This window comes from Anoplophora glabripennis, unplaced genomic scaffold, assembly GCF_000390285.2.
Source record: "Anoplophora glabripennis isolate ALB-LARVAE unplaced genomic scaffold, Agla_2.0 scaffold1205, whole genome shotgun sequence".
Lineage (NCBI taxonomy): Eukaryota > Metazoa > Arthropoda > Insecta > Coleoptera > Cerambycidae > Anoplophora > Anoplophora glabripennis.
Window position 1 is genome coordinate 1 of NW_019417279.1, and position 20697 is coordinate 20697.

A 20697-nucleotide genomic window follows, 5' to 3' on the forward strand; every position below is an offset into this window, starting at 1 on the left:
CTGGGCATAACCCCGGCACAGGTGCTGTAACAAAGATGCCGACGGCGTCTATGCTTAAGCCGGGGATTAGGTCGGTGATTAAAAGGAAAGAAAGGGATTCTTTCCAGGTAGCCTTAATAAAGGCAGGTAGAATTTGCTCCTTGCACTACACTTTCACAAAACACGTGTGCTCTGGTCGGCTGCCCGCTAGGAACTGACACTACAGTAAGATCCTACAAGAATTTAGAGATGTGTTGCGATATCACTGTTTGCTACTTTGGCGCTGTTCCACAGTTGTCAAAAGAACAAGATGATTTTTCGAAGTGTTTAATAAATCCAGAACATTTGCTGTTGCTGCATAACCCGTACCGTTATTTTTGGCGACGTTCGTAACCCGCTAGTAGCAAGTGGCGAGCGAGGTTCTCTGCATTTGAATTTAACGTATCGTGTCAAAGACGCTGTGTTTTAACGATTATCTGAACAATGCATAAGTTGACGTTAATATATAAATGTTTTCGATCTTCGACTTTTACAAAATGAAAACTTTTTAGGAAATGTTTAATTAACATATCCCATGTTAAAATAAGATTAATTGATAATTGATTAGAAGATTCAAACTAAACTTGAATAACGAGAATAACACAACAAACAGACAATGTAAATTTCATCAAAATTGTAGTTCAGTACAAATAATCGCATAGTTGTGGTTATATCGAATATAGAAAATGGTAAAAGAATTGACGAATTGACATTCGATGACACTTGCTCCACTATTTATCGTTATTTTCATGTGTGTTCAGTACACTATTACTCTTCGATTTGTCATTGACCTGATTTCCTGAATGCGACCAATGGCGTAATGAACAAACCTTAATATCTTTCATCCTTGGTTCTGACCATAGACCACGCAAAAAATATGTATATGTATATTTTCTTTTTTCTGTCAATTGTCATTTGTATTAATATTTGTCAGTGAAAGTAGATGGTACATAAAAAAAATGTTTGTTGCTTTTTTGCATTATATGAAACACCCAAATAAATTTGAATAGTTGTGGATTAAATAATGTGAAAAAAAAATCTAAGAGATGAGTGTATTCGGTGATTTTCAGCAGGTTTGGCTGCAGAGATTTCCTGAGAGCCCCTTGCCTGGTGCTTGGGAGGAGGATGTTAGAGCTAACTTGGCTAAACATAAACAGAAAGTGGCGTTGCTGAAAGAAGAGTTAGAAAAAGAAGAATTTTATGTGGAATACCTAGAGAGATTGTTATGTGATGTGGAGCAACATAAGAAAAAATTAGCAAAAGAAAAATGTGAAGAAATTGATGAAGCTGGTGATGTCATTGTAGATACCATATCTAAAGTAAATATTCTGTTAACTCTTTAATAAAAGTCTAATATTTATTGCTTTCAAGCCATAAATGTACTCTCAAATCATTTTATCAACACTTTTTAACTTCTAAAAGTAGGTGTGGCCAGTTAATTTTGTTTATATTTTTAGAATGTACCTAATTAATAAATAAATGATTAATAGAGAGAGCTTTTTATGTAATAATGAGGTTACATTATTTTACATTAAGTTCCATGAAAAGTATGGTTAATTATTCCACTGGTATTTCCTAAATTTTTATGGGTTACTGTTTGTTCAGTTGATATCATTTCGAAAAGAGTTATGATAGATGACATGAAACATAATATAAAAGATTTAGTATCAGTTTTTGCTATGAAGTTCAATTTGTGTTCTCAGCCTTATATGAAATAATGTTTGAGTAATTTTAATTAGTAAGCACAGATCTAGAAAAAGAAATGAAATGAAGACGACTTATTTTGCTAATAAAATTTAAAAAAATTGAATAAATTTTACATATCACAAATAAATTAAAATATAAGTCATAATATCACTCCCCTTGGGTGAACACAACTTGTGATAAACAATTTTATCATAATCGTGAGTGTACTGTATTTAATAAAATAAATTCATTGCAATTTATAAAATTACATTTAGTATTGTGGTTTTTGAGCACCAGAATATTTACAATTCATTTGTTATATTACCCTGTATTATTTTTTTGTGGACCTTTCATTAATCACATACATGTTTAATGTTCTAACAGAAATTTATCTAATGTGAGACATGACGTTTTGTATTTTTGCAGAGGGATAGTAATGATACAACAAGCATTCCATTGAACTCAGAAGAAACTGAAAGTTTCTCAGCAAACATGTGCGTTAGTGAAATTTCAAAACAATTAATGAAATCTTCTTGTGACGCTGAAAAAATTGAACCTTCTGCCCCGGATCCCGATCCTACATTCGTCACTGTCATTGAAGTTAACGGACTCAAGCAAGGGAATTCTCCAACTGTTAAAACTCCTCCAAAGTAAGCCTTTATCGGTATTTTAATAATATTAACAAACAAATTATTCTATAATATTTTCAGATTACCTACTAGACCTGATTCACTTAAAAACAAGACTAGAAGAAGTAACAGTGATTCGGTTTCATCTTCTTCTGAATTTCTTGCGACAGTCGATGAACCTTACTATGATATGGTTGCGCCTGAGGAGGAGTACAATTTGGTTAAAAGTAATCATTCCAGCATAGAAAATGTATTTAGTTCTTCCAGCACATTACCTTTAGATGCTAAAAGGGTCTCGACACCAATTTTACAGGAACCACAGTCACCGGGAACCTCCAATTACGTCAATATTGAGTACTTCATTCAGTAAGTAAACGTGAATTTGTTAATAACCTAGGGCAGTTTTTGTGCGTAATATTCAGTGAATTTATGGTGCTTTATTATTACATTATTTTATCTGGCAAAAGTCTGCATAAAAATAGGTCAGAAAATATTTAGTTTCCGAGATACAGGGTGTTCAAATTAAAATTCCTGAAAACGTTTAAAAGTAAATGAAAATTTGCAAGTATATTACATTTTATAACATAAAACAATAACTATGAATTAGAATCGGAAACAAAAATTAGAACAGTCCTTCTTAGTGACATTTTTCACATGATTCATATTTATAATGTTATAGTAATATTAAACAACAAGGTTTGAAAACGACTCTTTGTACACGAGCGAGACATATTGGTCGATAAGTCGAGCGAGTGTGCAAAGAGGTTTTCAAACGAGTTTTTTACGATACTTTTTATACGACTGCAAACAGAGACCACAAAAATCAAATTTTAATTTAAATCGTTTTTATTACTAAAATTGCCAACGCATTAACAAAATAAATTAAATACAACTTTTAATTTAACTCGTTTTTATTAAGAAAATTGCTAACGCATTAACAAAAGAAACTAATATTTAATATTTCTGGTAACATTTGAACATTCCTTCAAGGTTACACTGGGAAAAGCAGTATTATTGTGCACCTTGTTTTCGGTAATAGAGAATATTTTTGGTGTCGTGTTTTTAGTGCAGTTTTTCAGCGTGCATCCATTGTTTTCTTGTTGTATTCCAGTAGACGATTGTTGTCCTGGTTTTGTGGCAGCAGAAGACACTGAAGACTATATCTTTTTCGAAACTTCCACTTTATTTCTCAAACAGTCATCAACGTAGCCTTCGGCAACTGTACTGGATTTCCACCCTCTATGGCGTTTGAGGGCAATCAGCTTTGAGCCAGAATTGACTAAAATTGTGGCCGATGAACGCAGAAAACAATGTCCCGTGTAACTTTCTGGATTCTCTAGCATCAAAAACTTGGCGATTTCCCTAACCATGTTTCCAATTTTGTTAATGCCAACGTTTTGGCTTGAACATTTTCCGTTTTGATAGTTTAAAAAAACCTGCCTGTCTTCAGATGAGGAGGACGAAGAGCACAGTACTTTTTTAAGATAGTGTAAAGGTTTCCTGTAATTGTAAAACACCTTGGTATCTTTGTTTTTGTATTCTTCAATTTAATCAGCATAGCACTGCCGAAATCTTTGGTGTCTTCTATTTTGAGATAACATAATTCCTCCCTTCGACATGCCCCAGATAGTCCAACTGTCACCACCGCCTTGATAAGTAAATATTTGTCGTCTGATGCTTTCGTCAAAAACCGGTAAAAATCATCTTCTGTGAGGAATAGGGACTTCTTTGGGACGTAGTTTTCCGATTTTCGTTTGATTAGCGCTTGCAACTTTTTATAGCTTCCAAGATCTATGTTGTGATTGGCACTTAATGTTGACTTGAGCATCGAAAAAATCGTCGACAACGTCGAAGATTTATATTTCATAGATAGTTCTTCAAAATACACCATTACTGCGTTTTCTGAGAAAGTTTGGACATTTTTGGCTAGTCGCCAGTCCATAAATCGGCTTAACTCAGCTTCATACCTGCTTCTGGATTTTGTGGGCAGCAGTTCCGAACTTATTTCGCTTGCTTTCTGTAAAATCTGTTCAGAATCACACATTTTCACACCCAAACTTCGGGAATTCAACAATTTTTGAAGTATCTAATCAACAAAATAAAGGAGCCGTGACGGTTGCTATGAAACTCGGCTAACTTGAAACATTGCATAATTTGGGTGACAACATCAAACAAAAATCACAATCTGGAGACGCGTGTGCAAAGAGGACATAACCGTGTGCAAAATGTTTAGCACACGACGTGTGCAAAATACCGTTTTCAGAGCGTGTTTTCCGTGCGCAAAACCCCCTTTTGCAAGGCAGTCGTATAAAAAAAACTTTAGTAATTTATCTCAAAATGATCAACCACATAAGAAACCTCAAAAATGTCAATTATTTATCAATAGATATTTTACATATTTCTCAATTCATTTTTTTAAAGTGTTTTATAACTTATTACTGAAGTTTTTTAACAACCAAGGCCTTATTAAATTAAAGGTGTAGTGCCCAGTCTTTCACGCACCAAATAGGAAACAATAGTATTTAAACATCTGCAGACTTTGATTGTTATCAGTTTGCCTAATTATATATTCATGAGATAAGGACACCTAATTCGTTCGTAGAGGAAACCACTTGGGGAAATCATTATAAGAATGTGCATAAATAACTAACTATGCAAATGTCACATAATATCAGGTTCCTTCACTGAGGTTATGTTAAGATCTCTGATGTGTTTCTTGTGTTTTTCTCCTACTGGGTTGGTATATTTAAATTCGTAGGTTCTAAATAATGTTCTAAAAGTTATATTATATCGCCAATTTCTTATCCATGAAGTTGATCAAGAAGTTGTCCAAGTTATATTAGTACAGGACACCCAAAGCAATCACACTGATAACTCATTTATTTTAGATGTTGTTTACTATAAAAGTTGTGATCCTTTCAAGGCTGTATTTTTTTTTTAATCTGCTAGTTTTTCTAATTTCGAAAATATAAGTAACATATGTCATGTACAGTAGAACCCCGATTATCCGTGATCTACGAGACTGAGCGTGGCACGGATAAATTGAAAAACACGGATAATCAAAACATTTATTTTTTACATAGGAAACGGAGCAATACATAGGTAAATATGCACAAAATCAGTGAAAATGCAATTCGGATACATTTATTTTAAGTACCTAGTACAATCAGTCATTTTGGTCCGTATTTAACTTTTTCTGTTTTTCTTTATTTTCTGACCTATTTTACGTAAGTTTAAAATGTTGACTTACTCAAAATACGCTAATAGAATATTTGCAACATCTGTAGATTAGAAGCATTAGCCACAACACTTGATGTTATACTGTCTTCACAGAACAAAAACACAAAATAACGTGTCACCACAAATTCCTAGACAACGGGGTTCTACTGTATTTGATTTAGTATTTTTTTCTAATAAGATGTTTTAATTCAAGTTGATACTTTGAATATTTCAACCTGCAAATGGCTTACTTAAAACATTTTTAAAATATCATTCTTTGTACAGGATGTTCCACTTAAGACTAACACCTTTATAATTCTTTTAACTTTTGTCTAAATTATTTTAAAAAAAATGGAGGTAATTTAATTTCATTTGTACGAAAAAATTTATTTACTGCACAAATGGGAATTAACTTCCAAATATAAAAATTTTCATTATTCTCAAAAATTCTCATGAAAATACTCAATATTCTGTAGTTTTCCCTGAAATGTTCTTAAGTAAAATTTTTCTTTTGTGTTTTTGAAGAATAATTTTTGAGCACACAGTTAAAAATGTTATTGCCTTTGTTACAAAACTTTCGACAGAACAGAAAAGGTACATTTTCCGATGTCTACATAGGTGGCTATGATTTCTGTGGTCTATCACAACGAAAAATTAAAGAAATCCTAACATTACAACATTTCTATTAGACCGATCGAAATAACTCATTTAGAGGGCAAAAAAGAAAGAAAATTGTTATCTGGACTTTTATAAGTGGAAATGGTAAAAAAAAAATAAATAAATGCGTGAGCAGGGGTGGCGGAGGGTTGATTTGGGGGGTTGAAAAGTTGTGAAAAATTGTATCATGGCAAAAGTTGACGTCAAACAAAAAGGTATCCAATACAAAAGTTGTAGATCATGCAAATATCTATAACTTTTGTAGAGGTCACTTTTTAAGCCAACCTCATAATTTCCGAGAAAAATGCGAAAAACAGGTTTTTTTCTCATTTTTCGTTTTTTATTTCTCATTTCCGCAAAAATAATTTAATTTTGATGAAACTTGGTGAAAGTGTACCTTTCTGTGTCTTAAATATCCACAAATTTTTTTAGATAAAAAAATCAAGAAGTTTCCGAGATATTCATTTTTTCGGTCTGAAACACTTTTTTTCAAAGAAAAATTCTACTAAAATAAAGTTTTGGGTCAAACAATGAGACACAGTTTTTTTAAATATTTTCCATAGATTTGAATGGTGTAATCAGTATTTAAATTTTTTTTAATTTAAACAATTACTGAAAAATTCATTGTTGTAAGTAATTCCTTATTTTTTTGCATTTTTGAGAATGTTTTTGAACGTGATTACAGATTTTTTTATTTCAACAAAAAATATATGTCAAAACGAAAAAAATTATCAGCGGCAGAACTCTGTACGACGATTTTTGTATATAGAATTTGTCTTTGAAAAAAAAGTGTTTCAGATCGGAAAAAATGAATATCTCGGAAACTTCTTGATTTTTTTGTATAAAAAAATTTGTGGTTTCGTCAAAATTTAATTATTTTTGCGGATTTATTTTTTTTTAGGTTTATTATAAGCCCTTTTACCATTTCCACTTATAAAAGTCCAGGTAACATTTTCTTTTTCTCTAAGTGTAATTTGGTTGGACTATATAGTTTGGATACTGTCGAAAAGATAGTGATATTCACAGAAGTCGCCCTAGGATCTTTTTGTTCGCCAGGGTTGCACTGACATTAACATTTTTGAGTGGTATCTGCACCGACTTTCTGTAATATATAAAAATGTGATGCAATATGACATCTTTAAATTAAGTGTTACACTGAAATAGTCATAATAATAATAAAAATGTAATTTACAAATAACTTTGTACAATAATAGGCTGGCAAATGTCCTACGAATATAAGTTACCGATTAAAGAAATTTTTACTAAAAGTGTGAATTCTTCTTTATAAAATGTCGACCTTAAGCTCGGTTACAACAAAAATAGTTTTTTGACAGTATTTTCATCAAGAAATGATTAGATTTGAATTTAAAAATATTTGCAGTTCCGCAACAGAAAATTGGAAACTGTATCCCATCCAATAAAATAGTTTTAATATCTGAAATGTTAAGTACAGCCTGTTTTTCGTTTATTTAAGGTCTACCAAGAAAAATGGCAACAGTCACAGTAGTAGTGAGGACGAACATGAAGAAATTGCGGAACTGGTTAGGCACAATGACAATAGTTCGTATGCGAGCTCCAGTTCCTTGGAATCAATGACGCCTGCTTCGAGAAGAAAGTTTAGTCAGGTAAAATGGGTTTCCACCTAATAGGCAGGTGCTTATTTTCAGTTAAATGTAATTTTAGGATGGTGATATAAAAGGGGATCCGGACAGAATGTATAAAAGTATACTCTGTAACATAATCGACAGTGAAAGCAACTACGTGGACTGGCTGAGTGTGTTATTAAAGGTAAGTGCAACTTATCGTAATTATTATCTTTACTGGAATTAAAAAATTTTACTTCATTGAGATGTATCAGACAATTATTTTAATTATTGATATTTAAAAATAAGTTTTATACAAAAAAATAATAGTTTTCAAAATTATATGTAATGTAACAATATTTCCTTGTGAGATTTTATTTAATGTTAATTGTAGATGAATTGACTTACTAAATTATTTAATCAGCGTTTCCAGTAAATAAGGACGATGTTACTTAGTATAAGATATATTGAAATATAAGACACAAAAAAGTGCTATACAATTTTTTTTTTCACCTATTGTAAATCCATCAAAATTAATTCACAGTTCTAATAATTATTTTTTCTTCCAAACAAGTGATGGAATCTTTTATTCAAATGTCTTAACAGTTGGTTAAAATAAATTTGCAATTAAAAAATTTATAATTTTTAATGTCTGTAAATTTGTATATGGGTCGTTTTACATAGAATCGATCGCGGCGCTCGTCAAAATTTGGAGATAATGGGGACTTCTATTTATTCAAACAGTTCAATGATCGATTTCACAGACAAGACAGTCAAACTAATCATTTTCTATGTGTTTGAAGTCATTGATTCATAAATTGAAGTCAGTTCGATAGTATCGTATCACTTTCCTCAAAAAAAAAAAAAAAATTGAAAAATTACGAGGCTAGTCGAGTCTTATTTTTGTTTGTAGGCTTCCGTGGCTGTTGTTAATGGTTGAATGATTTTCGGGCAGGTTGCCACGTCGTCGATTTACAACTCTTGACGTTTCGAGAGATATATCGCTCTCTTCTTCAGAAGTTACTCTGAAAGTTTCAGAGTAATCTTCTTCATAAGATAAGAAACTGAGTTTCAGAGTAACTTCTGAAGAAGAGAGCGATATGTCTCTCGGAACTAGTCCATTCTTATGTTTTTAAAGTAGCTGAATTGTAATTTTAAATCGACTCGATAATACGATGTCATGTTATTATCTTATTTCTTTTTTGATTTATTTTAAAATAAACACTTCTATTCTATTAACCTTTTAAAAAAATGAAAAATCAAGACTTTTTATTAATACCACGATCAATCCTAAGAGACTCGTCAATTCTTATATTTCCGGGGTTGCCAAATCATAATTTAAAGTCGTTTCGATAATAACCATATCACGTTCTGATCCTTGGATAAAAAAAAATTAAATATTGCGATTTTTCCTTCATACTACTTAAATCTTAATTTTCTATGTTTTCGAGGTCATAGCGGTCCTTGGCTCTGTTGGTAAGGCAGTTTACTCTAAAACAAGGCCATTCAAGGGATCATGAGTTCAAATCCCATGGATATTTCGAATTTTTCAGTCCCGATTTATCAGTGACATTTGTACCCAGGAAACAAAATAAAAAAGTAATAAAACGCAAATAATGGCAAAAAATCCCATTTCTTAAAAATGACTATCTTCGAGAGTATTGAGGATCATCGTTCGTTGAATATCCGTGGCATTGCTTGTAGACAAAAACATGAAGAGACTGACATAGTGGTATGGAAGCTGATATCTTTCAATACTACTCGAGAATATCGATAATGCAGGGAATCATGGTTAAATTGTTGCATGATTTGGAAAAGTGTTTTTGGGGTTTAGATTGAAAATGTGGAGCATTACGAGGATTAAAATTTTTTTGGAGGTTAGGATCAGAACATGGCAAGATACTATTGAACCGAATTTAAATTACGATTTAGCAACCCCAAAAACATTAGAAACAACTCGTCTCAAATGATTTAATTCACGGTATGAATAAAAAGTCGTGATTTTTCAATATCTTTTGAGGTTATGATTGGAAAGTGGTACGATTCTATTGAAGTGACTTCAATTTATGACTCAGCAACTTCGAAAACATAGGAAATGACTAGTATGACTTGTATTGTTTGTGAAATTGACCACTGAACTACATTTGAATAAGAGTTCTGTGGTTTATGACTTGCTAAGCAGTTATATAAAAACTGCCATCTTGAATCTTCTGAATATAACTTAACATACAGGGCAGGAAAATCCACATGGTCATCTGCCTTTACATGAGAGCGACAAAGTAAAGAAATCCGTGCCATAGACAAGGATGGCTATAGTGAAGACGTTTCATAATCTGAATAGTCACGGCCCGTTCAGGTTAGAAGTGGGACTGACTATTCAGATTATGAAAAGTCTTCAATGTAACCATCCTTGTCTATCGCACGGATTTCTATGACTTACTTTATCGCTCTCACGTAACGGCCGATGTACCATGGGAACTTTCCGAACCTGTACATGAACAGCGATATCTAAGTCCCCATTAAGGTTATTTTGAGACGGATTTTGGAGAGAGTTTATTGGATAAATCCTAATTTTTTTTACACTTGCAGGCCGTCATATTAGATATTCGAATTCTGCCACATAACATCGCAAAGTACTTGGAAGAATTAATTTTTGTATGCCCAAAACCATTTATTTTGGCGAGAGCCGTGATCGATTTTATGTGAAACGTCCCATATATTTATAAATGTATATATTATCAATTTCAGTATATGAAGGCGATACAAGCGACTATAGGTACATCACAGCCCATCGTCAGTGAAGCGGAACTAAACACAATTTTTTATAAAATACCCGAATTATACAATTTACACGCCAACTTCTTAGAGGCATTAAAGAGGCATTCTCAGAAATGGGATAACAAAATCGGGGAGAGCTTTAAAATAATGGTAATACCTCGATTTGTCTCTGAATCCTTCACAATTTTATTCTATTATACTTTTAGGCGTCCAACTTATCACTATACGGAGCTTTTTTAAGCAATTATGGTCAAGCGTTAGATACGGTGCACAAGTGTAGCGCGGCTAATTCCCAGTTTAATCACATAACCAAGAATATTACATGCAAACAGCTTTCGGGTCAGCCAACTAGCCTAGAGGATCTCTTGCACAAGCCCGTCGCGAGGGTGCAGAAAAACGCACTAGTTCTACACGATCTTCTCAAGTGTGTTCCTCAGTCACATCCTGATCACCATAGTTTAACGGAAGCTCTGAATTTGACGCAGAATTTCCTCGATCAGTTTAATATGATACAAACGAAATCGCTATTTCCGGTGAGTACCTGCGGAGAAAAATTTTTACATATAACACATAACCTAACCTATAATTTTAGGCCAGCGACAGAGCGCAACGAAGGTTAGTAAAGAACTCGTTTATCGTGGAGTATGTGGATGGTCACAGAAAGTTAAGACACTTGTTTCTGTTCAATGACGTAATAGCCTGTGCGAAATACAAGGTACTATTCTAAAATATTTGAAGTATAAAGTAAAAACTAAATATTTTTTTTTAGTCATCGGGGCGAAATGAAAAGTATACGTTTGAACTAAAATGGTTCATTCCTGTTGAAGACATATTAATTTTGGAAGAAACAACTGCTAATCTTCACGAAGTCGCTCCATTGAACATTGTCGCTTTAAAATCTCAAGCTTCTAACGTACGAGACCAGTTGAGGCAGGACGAAAAAGCGCATGAAGATAAGGTTAGTTTAGAATTAAAAAAAAAACAAAAGTTTTTTTGGAATCTGATTAGTTTTTTAATTTCAAGGCTTTGATATTGGTGGAAACTTTATTATAGCAACAGTAACGCAACATAATTTCAATGTGGATTTTAACTTTAACATTTCGAGTTCAAGAAATTATCTTCTTTTACCTTATGGGTGCTATACTGAAAATGTAAGGGTGAAAATAGTGTTTCTGTAGCTTTCTAATAATACGAGGCCTGTCCCAAAAGTATCCGACCTCCCTTCAAATCTTTGCACCTAAGAATTTTAATGCCCTCTGAACTTCCTAGGTGCCACAGTTCTAATCGGGACAGCTTAGTTCTCGTGCAGTGCGTGTTTGTTTACAAAGAGTTTTTTACGTTTGTCGCATTTTGCTACTGTAAAAAATGACGGAAAGATCGGAGTAACGAATTTGCATTAAATTTTGCTTTAAACTCGAAAAGAGCTGTGCGGAGACCATCGAAATGAAGAAGACGGCATTTGAGGACGATACTAACCCAGGCTCTGGGCGGTCTACGACGACAAAAGCATCGGATAATCGGACATGTGCGACTTGCGATCAATGAAGATCGTCGATTGGCTGTGCGGGAACTGAAATGTGATCTTGGGATACCAAAAACTAGTGTTTGGAATATTTTAATTGAAAATTTGCATTCTGAAATTGCTAACGGTGGAGTAGAAAACCCTTCGCCTTGAAATCGCTCAGAACAATTTGGAAATAGTCAATAATGATAAAAATTTGCTTAAAAAATTTATAACCGGTGATGAATCGTGGGTTTATGGTTACAATCCCGAAACAAATGACAGTCTTCACAGTGAAAACTGTCGTCGGAGCTACGACCGAAAAAAGCGCGCCAAAGTCGGAGCAATATCAAGTCGTTGCTGATTGTTTTTTTTTATTACGAGGGTATTGTGCACCACGAATATGCTCCTAAACATCAGACAATCAACAAAGAATATTATCTCGAAGTTATGAAAAGATTGAGTGACGCAATTAGAATAAAACGGCATCAACTTTGGTCAAGCGGTGAACCTCGTGCAGCAATATTCGTCAGCCTTCGTACAGTCCTGACGTAGTTCCTTGCAACTTTTGGCTGTTCCCAAAATTAAATGCCGCTCAAAGGATACCGATTTGCCGACAAAAAAACAGTCAGAACTAATAGGACGAACGCTCTAAACGCGATACCCAAAAACGAGTTCCAGGACTGCTTCCAAAAGTGGAAAGGCCGTTGGGAATGTATTCTTCAATCAAATGGGGACTACTTCGAAAGATGCCACCAGCCCGATGACACAAATATGAAGGAAGGTCAGATACTTTTGGGACAGACCTCGTATATATGTGCTAGAAAAATTTTAATGTTTTGGGTTTAGGGGTAACATCGCTGTAAAATACTAAAATAAAGCGTTTATTCATAAATAGTACAAAATGGCGCCAAATTTGAGGTGCTCTGCGGCACACAGTATAACTGATGAATATGGAAAAAAAACATAAAATTTTTGAGACTTTCTTGCATCTAATGCTGTTAGGTATACGTAGAATGGAAGGAGGATATATATGAGAGTTGGCTAGGGGCCCATGGTTTTGTGTCGTTCGCAACGCTGAAATTAGTGCCTAGGTAATTTGGTAGAACTTTTTATTAACAACAGTATATTTAACACCCAGTATAACGATACAGTAACAATAATAGTAGTAGGTAACATACAGATATCTGTAATACTGACCATATCGTACGTCACACCTACTGGCCAGGTACTTGTCCCTGGTTATATAACTGCAAGTGGTCAAAGTCGACGTTCGATCACCTCTCTAACGGGAATTCTTTAAAACCTGGGCCATCTTTGGAATGTTGACTCTTGGGAATCTGTCGCTCTCCTCAAACGTAATGGTTTGTCAAGGTTGGCTGGAAATAGGAGTGATTATTGAAGTTTCTTGTGCAGGTACGACTTCTCGATCTTCTCCAAAATCACCCAGGAACGTATTCTGGCCCTGAAATGTCTCGGTCGTTGAAGCGGTTTTCGGCTCCGCCGCATGGTTGAACATTTGAATTGGAACCCAGGGCTTGCTTGTAGGCTTCATATGCCAATATAAAACTTCATTTCTTCTATCTGTTATAGTTTTCAAAATCTAACATAGGAACGCTTAAAAAAAACTCAAGATTTTGGACCTAAACACAATCTCTCTGTATAGTGTCTTTATTAGTTCGAATTTACACCAATACAGTTCGGCTAGCATAAATTTGATAATATACGTTTGTTTTAGAACCGATCAAAGTTGTCTAGAGGCTCTGACAAATATAGAAAAAGACTGATAGAACTAGAGAGTCAATTAGTACTTGTATCGCCGAATTTAGTTTATAGAATAAAGAACAAAGCCACAGGTAGGACGTATATGTTCTTCCTATCGTCCGACTTTGAGAGAACTCAGTGGATCGAGGCAATTCTGACCTTGCAAAAAACCGAAAGGACTGGCAAATTGCCAACACCTCCATTTAACATGCTGGAATTGCAGACGTGGATAACCGCCTGCAGGCAATTTTTGAAGACTAATATGGGTTCTTACCTTTTACGGAGCGGCAATGATGAAAGTTTACTTGTGGGAGATCTACATGTGCACATATTTGATTTATGTGGTTTGGAGTTCCCTTGTGGTGAGTATTATCGATGTGTTCTCTCTCTAAAGCTCTTCAGGAATTGCAATGTATGTCACTTTTTAATTCAAAATCCGTTTTTGTTCTTTCTTAATACAGTAACATATTTAAAAAAAATATATGTGTAAAATGAGGCTTTTTATAGCTTTGGTTATTTTTAGATCTATTTGTGTGCATTGAAGTGGACTTTTATGGTCATTTCTTCCAAAAAGCCAAGACAAAAATAATTTGTAATTCGAGCAATCCGCAGTGGAACGAAAATTTCGTTATCGATTTAGAAGGGTGCGAAAATCTCCGGGTGTTAGTGTACAGGGATAACGCAACGTCGGCTACATTATTCGGAAAGCATACTCAGAAATTAAGCAGGAAGTGGCTAAGTCAACAAATGGTAGAGAAGAACCTCTCGATCAATGGTTGTACATTGAGGATGGGTTTAAAATACATTCCATGTGAAGTTAGCTTACGTAGAGTGCCTACAGGAAAAATAGGTGCCTTATTCGGTGAAAAAATACAAGCCGTCTGCAAGTAAGTGGAGTTTGCTTATATTTTTTTAAATTTCAATTCTGATTGTGGATTTTTAGACGGCAGAAGAGAAATGTACCGTTTATTGTGACGGCATGTATTCGTGAAGTAGAAAGGAGGGGAATGTCTGAAGTGGGCATATACCGTGTCTCTGGTTCCGCCCTTGATATCTCTAAGCTTAAAAAGTCCTTTGAAACAAGTAAGTAGATATTATTTACCTGTCGCTTTATTATACGGAATATTTCAGGTAAATGCCAAAGTTAATATTTTTATAAAGAATTTTGCCGACATTTATGTTTTAATTCTAAACAAAAATGTACTTGTCAGTTTGCCAAACCTTTTAGTTTCCGAGAAAAGGGTCGTAAATTTTAGGTGGCAATAGGGTCTATTCTGTAAGCGGCTGGGTTAAATTTGATGGATGGTTAAAATTCTGGATTTTAATGTTTTCCTCTATTCTGTAAAGTTCTTTTTAACAAACTAGTTAACAGTTAAAATTATAGCGTGTCCATTAAAGCGATCATGGTTATTCGGAAATTGTAGTTCAAATGCACTCAAACAATTTCACGAAGAAGACAAAGTATTGATATTTAACCTAACTTTTTAAAAATAGATCGTTTACCTTACCTACCAATTTACCATTTTTGTGAATTGTAAAATAATAATATGTCGGAATGGAAGAAAAACATTCGTGCCTCAAGAATGTCAAAAATTCAAAAAGTATCGAATAGAAATTCGGATTATCTAACCTCATTTTGATAATTATATGAATTTTTCAAAGTAAAGTTACATTTGTCTATTATTCTCGTCAATTTCAAGAAGTACCATGTGAATAAATCCATTGAATGCTATTTATCTCTTCAGATTTCAATTTATAAAAAAAAAACTAGTTTAACGGCACCAATTTAGGAACCTTTAAAATGAACTTTTTAACGTCTAAACTTAACAGAAATGGTTAAAATTTAACCCAAAAAATGTCATGTAGAATACCATTTCACTGGCTGTATTTAACAACTATTAAAAATAACTATACAGGCTGTTACAAATTCCCTTCTCACTACAGGGATCTCGAAATAAGAGATACAAACTAGCTTAAATGGGGGCGAAGTTGCGTAATCAGGAGACCAACATTATGCCTCTAAAAAATCAAAGCTAACATGATTAGTTTTCGAAATATTTGAAAAAAAAATGACATTTTGGAAATCCGTTTTTGTTTCATTTCAACCTTGTTTGAGGTGACATTGAAAAAAGACGAACACTTTCTCATGTCCACTTTTTTCCCTCTATCGAATGGCATAATCAATTTTTATATGTAACGTTTCGTCTCTCCAGGACCATCATCGACCTAATTTTTTTAAATACGACCCTAGAAATTTTATTACATTTTTTTGCAAGCCTTCATGACCCCCAATACTGTACTGCCTCAGTCCGAATCAGATTCAGACGTTTTGTGTCTAAAAATTCATCTTCAGTGTATTCATTCCAAATTTATCTAAACTTTTTATTTCGATTTCTTTGTTTATTGAATTATCTTACACTGTAAGTGTCCTTAGACCCTGTGAAATCTATCTAGTTATTTAAACTATTTCCACCCAGGCCAGTATGATATATGACATACGCTTTATAGGTTATATCACCACACATCAACACATATTTGATATTTGTCGTCATTTCTAAGAAATACCGATGTATTGCTCTAAACGATTGAGGCAACTGGTCAGAAGTCCTCGTCCTCTAATTTTTTAGTGGTGTTTTATTTTGAGTCGCAATTATTGTTAGTTCGAAATCCTAACCTCAAAGAAGTCGCTCTAAAAACACACGTGATGTATAACGTAATAACTGATTATTAATTGCTCTTGGAGATATTGGCACAATTTGTTTTTACTTTCTATACATTCTATATCTAATAATGAAAATTGCATAATTATCATCGATTTTCTTAATTTCAGATTCTTATGAAGCTGAACAGTTACTGAAAGAAGTAGATATACATTCTGTTACGGGTATTCTAAAATTATACTTAAGAGAACTACCAGAAGCCTTATTTACGGACCAGCTGTACCCAGAATTGTTGGAGGCGTTTAATCAGAGTAATGGAAATTTGATTCGTCGAACCGAGTTACTTAAATGTTGTTTCGCCAAGCTTCCGCAGCAGAACAGTGAAACGATCAAGTGCATACTGGATCACTTAATAAAGTAAGTATTTTATCAGTGCAAATAAAAAACGATAGCGATTTTCGAAAACCGCAGTTTTAGTTTTACGGTAAAATGTAATAAATTTAATGTCACTTGATTTTGGTATCTACGATGGGGACCCAAAGTAACCGGACGAAATTTGTCACTTGCGCCACTCTTCTGACTTCGTAAAGCATGTATATCTGTAGGTGTTTAACGACACTTTTTACACCACTGTAACCGTACAACGCAAGGAGGAAGCGCTCTCCAGCTTTAGCAATGCTTTCTGAGTCAACATTTGGGTTTTTAAATACCCGGACGAGTTCTAGCTTGGCACATTTTATTTTCCTTTGATTGAAGAGTACCGATGTTGTATCACAGCCACTGAAGGAGTGCAAAAATAGGATGTTATCTGCGGTTGTTTTATCTATAATACTTTCTGTTGAATATATTCGTTGCAAATCGTTCCTTTGTACGCGGAAACGCAAATGGCTCCATCTGTCGTGCTGACTTCCAACTGTGCAATTCAAATGGCTACAGGAGGAAGCGACCTGCTGTACTGTAGGTACTTGTTGCACGAATGCCACCCACAGAGGGCGTAACACAATGTTTTAATTGTCAGTGTTGCGAGAAACAATGCTCCGAGGGCTATATGCAACTACCAGCATTGAATTATACTCGCAGCACCTAGTGCAACAGCTAGGGTTGTTCGTCAGTTTAACCCACCAGGCACAGACCAGTTCAGGACTTATTAGTCCTCATCAGTGTGTCATATGTGAGACAACCGACAAACGATCCAGCTGTTTTTCGTCGTATCATCACGACAAGGAAATACATTGTACGTGCCATTTGCGCTCCTGCGTGATGTTCGGTTATTTTTGGGTGTTCCTCGTACTCTTGGTGCCAACAGAAATGACACGCTAACATCGGGAAGAAATAACTTGTTGACTGAAATGTGATGTAATTGATATCTCTATTTTACCTAATTCGGAACTTAAATATTTCTTATAGGGTTTACAAACACGAGAGTGAAAATAAAATGTCCCTGCACAATTTGGCCACAGTGTTTGGGCCGACCTTACTTCGTCCTGGGACAAAAGCGGACAGCGGGAAGCAGAAAGATAGTTTAGCGACGGGGACCGTCGACGTAATGGCGCAAGCCGGTATATTATATTGTTATTTACAAGATCTTCTAAATTCCTCGCTAAGCATATTCAGATGAAGCAAATATTTAGCGGTATAAAAATAAGTAAGCCAAATCTATTTTATATATAATTTGTATACAAATGTGTGACTGTAATTATAATTTTATTTTATATGTATAATATATAACCTAGAACAAAGTTCAAACCATAAATGCAAAATTTCTTTTGCAAAAAGTTATTCGTATGTTATACTCTAGTATTAGGAATTATTCGCATATTGTTTTATTATACGATACAGCGTTTTGTAAGGTTTGCAATTTGGTTTTTTAATAACAATGATTTGTTTTCTAGTCATTTGAAAATTTTGATTGAACGATTCACATTTTCAAAATTGTTTACGTTTAACGGTAACCTTTGAAGAAATATCTGATTTGTATGTACCATAAAAAAGGCGACAGCTACAAGGGAACTTCAGGCAGGGCTAACGGTTTTGCTGTTGGCACTGTACGATTCATGATATGATGAGCGAATAGTTTGTCACTAGGTTCGAATATGTGTTAGGGTGGAAAAATTATTATTTGTTGAATATCCCCAAGAAAACTCTTCTCGGAAGGTTTTAAAAATTTTATGTAAGGTGTTGGTCTGGGATCTCAATGACTTTTTTCAGGAATTTTTTTTTTCAGTAAAATTTATTTTTAAATCAGTCTTTTTACACATAAATTACAAATTTGTTCTTGTTTTTTGTCTTTTCATTTCTATCGTTTTTTTTGTTTCTTTTCTTTCTTTTTTTGTTTCTTTTCTTTCGTTTTTTCGTTTCTTTTTCTTTTCTTTTCAATTTTTTTTGTCTTTTTTTTTCATGGTAAATCTCTTTGGTACGTCCGCCTAGACGCAGCCCTGTTAGGCCAACCAATAGAGTGAAAAAGACGCTGTTTTTACACTTATATAATTCAGCAATTTTCATGTATTTCCTTTTGAAAAATACTTAGTAAATGAAAACCCAAGTGGTTTCCCCACCAAAGTTGTGAACAATTTTTTTTTAAACAATATAAACTACAAAAAATGACATTTTTTGTTTTTTTTTATAATATCTCGAAAAATAATTATGGAATCGTCTTACTCTCAATAGGACTTTTGTAAAGAATAAAAAATCCTATAAAATGGGTTTTTGTGCGACCCGTTCGGTTCATTTTTTACAGAGAAGTTCCGGAAAAACCTTTTTTCAAAAATTCACAACTCCATCAAATGCGGGGTCCGCACAAAATATATGGAAAATGGTCTTTCGGTAGATCTTGCTGAAATTTTGCAGAGGTAGGTTTCAGTTTGCTGGACAAAAGTTTCAATGACACCAAAATCAAAAAACCTCACCTATGGCCACTGTGCGGCTTGAAATATATAAAAAAATGTAGTTCAAGGTCATTTCAAGGTCATTTGAAGGTCAAGTAGAGAAATAAACGTCGAAAAAATCTGGAAAAATTCATAACATGTTTCCGAGGTTCCTAATCACGAAACCGTAGTTCGTTTTACCCCTCAACGACTCCCAAGGGTCATTTAAGGTCATGCCAAGGTCATTTTGTAGGCCAAGTAGTGAACTGATCATCAAAAAAATCTGGAAAAATTCACAAATATGTTTCCGAGGTCACCATATTGGATCCGCCATCTTGGATTTCGAAACTATGAAAATCTAACTTCATATTCGCGATCAGAGACCTTGAAAACCCCCGAGTAAAAAAATTCAGACAAAAATGTGCTGTAGAATCATGTATGACTCAAAGGGTTAACTGACCTACTCATCGTAATCAGCGACCCCAAAAACCCTATAAGAACCAGACCGCTTTGGGTGTTTCATTGTGGATCAAATGTTGACCTGTGTTTAGCAAGATTCAACGAAATACCTTTTTTCCTATATTTCAAGCCTTGAGTGAGGTTTTTTTGATCCTGGTGTCATTGAGACTTTTGTTCAGCAAGATTTACTGAAAGACCATTTTCCATATATTTTGTGCGGGGTCCTTTAAAGCTGGAAAAACAATCTTGCGGAAAATGGCAGATAATATGTAGTTTAATTGTGCGCAAGATGGTATCTGTCCGATGCATAGTTTTTGCACAATTGCATTATAAACAAATTAAGGTCTTTTTTGCACAGCGTGGCGATTTATCAAAAATGGTCTGATTTGAATTCTGAAAACGGCATCTGAAAGTAGACGGCAAAATCTCCAATTTGTATATCTCGGATTTTTGCCTGGGTGATAGGAAATATGCTAAAAATTCCCTTGAAAGTCGCCCGAAACGATCGAAAGTAAGCTGCAACCAGAGTCCTCCGCTGGTTGCTTCCCCCACTACCACGTGGAGTGTGCGCACTTTCACAACAGTAGAACTGTTTATGGAGCGTTATCTTGCGACTTTTCTACACGAAATTTCACACTAAACTATTCCAAAACTTAAACTGAAATGACCTTGACACGATAGGCGAGCAAACACTGAATCCCTCCTTTGCACCACTACTCTTGTCACATTTTTCCAACCTAAACTTTTAGAAAATCTATTTTTTAAAAAAAGATCCCAGACTAACGCCTTAATAAACTCTTCATATCAAAACCTTCCCAAATAAATCAAATATTTTAAGGCATTTGCTTTTGTTTTTACCGTTTTTAATAGGTAGTACAG

At 34.2% G+C, this 20697-nt stretch overlaps 1 protein-coding gene across 1 annotated transcript; it reads left to right on the plus strand.

The window, feature by feature from the left end:
* Positions 1 to 958: 958 nt before the first annotated feature.
* On the plus strand, positions 959 to 18775 carry LOC108916103 (active breakpoint cluster region-related protein). The gene is made up of 14 exons (XM_018722304.2): positions 959 to 1313; positions 2131 to 2354; positions 2415 to 2699; positions 7684 to 7834; positions 7893 to 7997; positions 10541 to 10720; positions 10777 to 11103; positions 11163 to 11285; positions 11340 to 11528; positions 13810 to 14197; positions 14359 to 14722; positions 14779 to 14918; positions 16666 to 16912; positions 17903 to 18775. The coding sequence occupies exons 1-14, from the start codon at positions 1065 to 1067 to the stop codon at positions 18111 to 18113; spliced, it is 3183 nt and encodes a 1060-aa protein (XP_018577820.1). The 5' UTR covers positions 959 to 1064; the 3' UTR covers positions 18114 to 18775.
* Positions 18776 to 20697: the final 1922 nt, after the last annotated feature.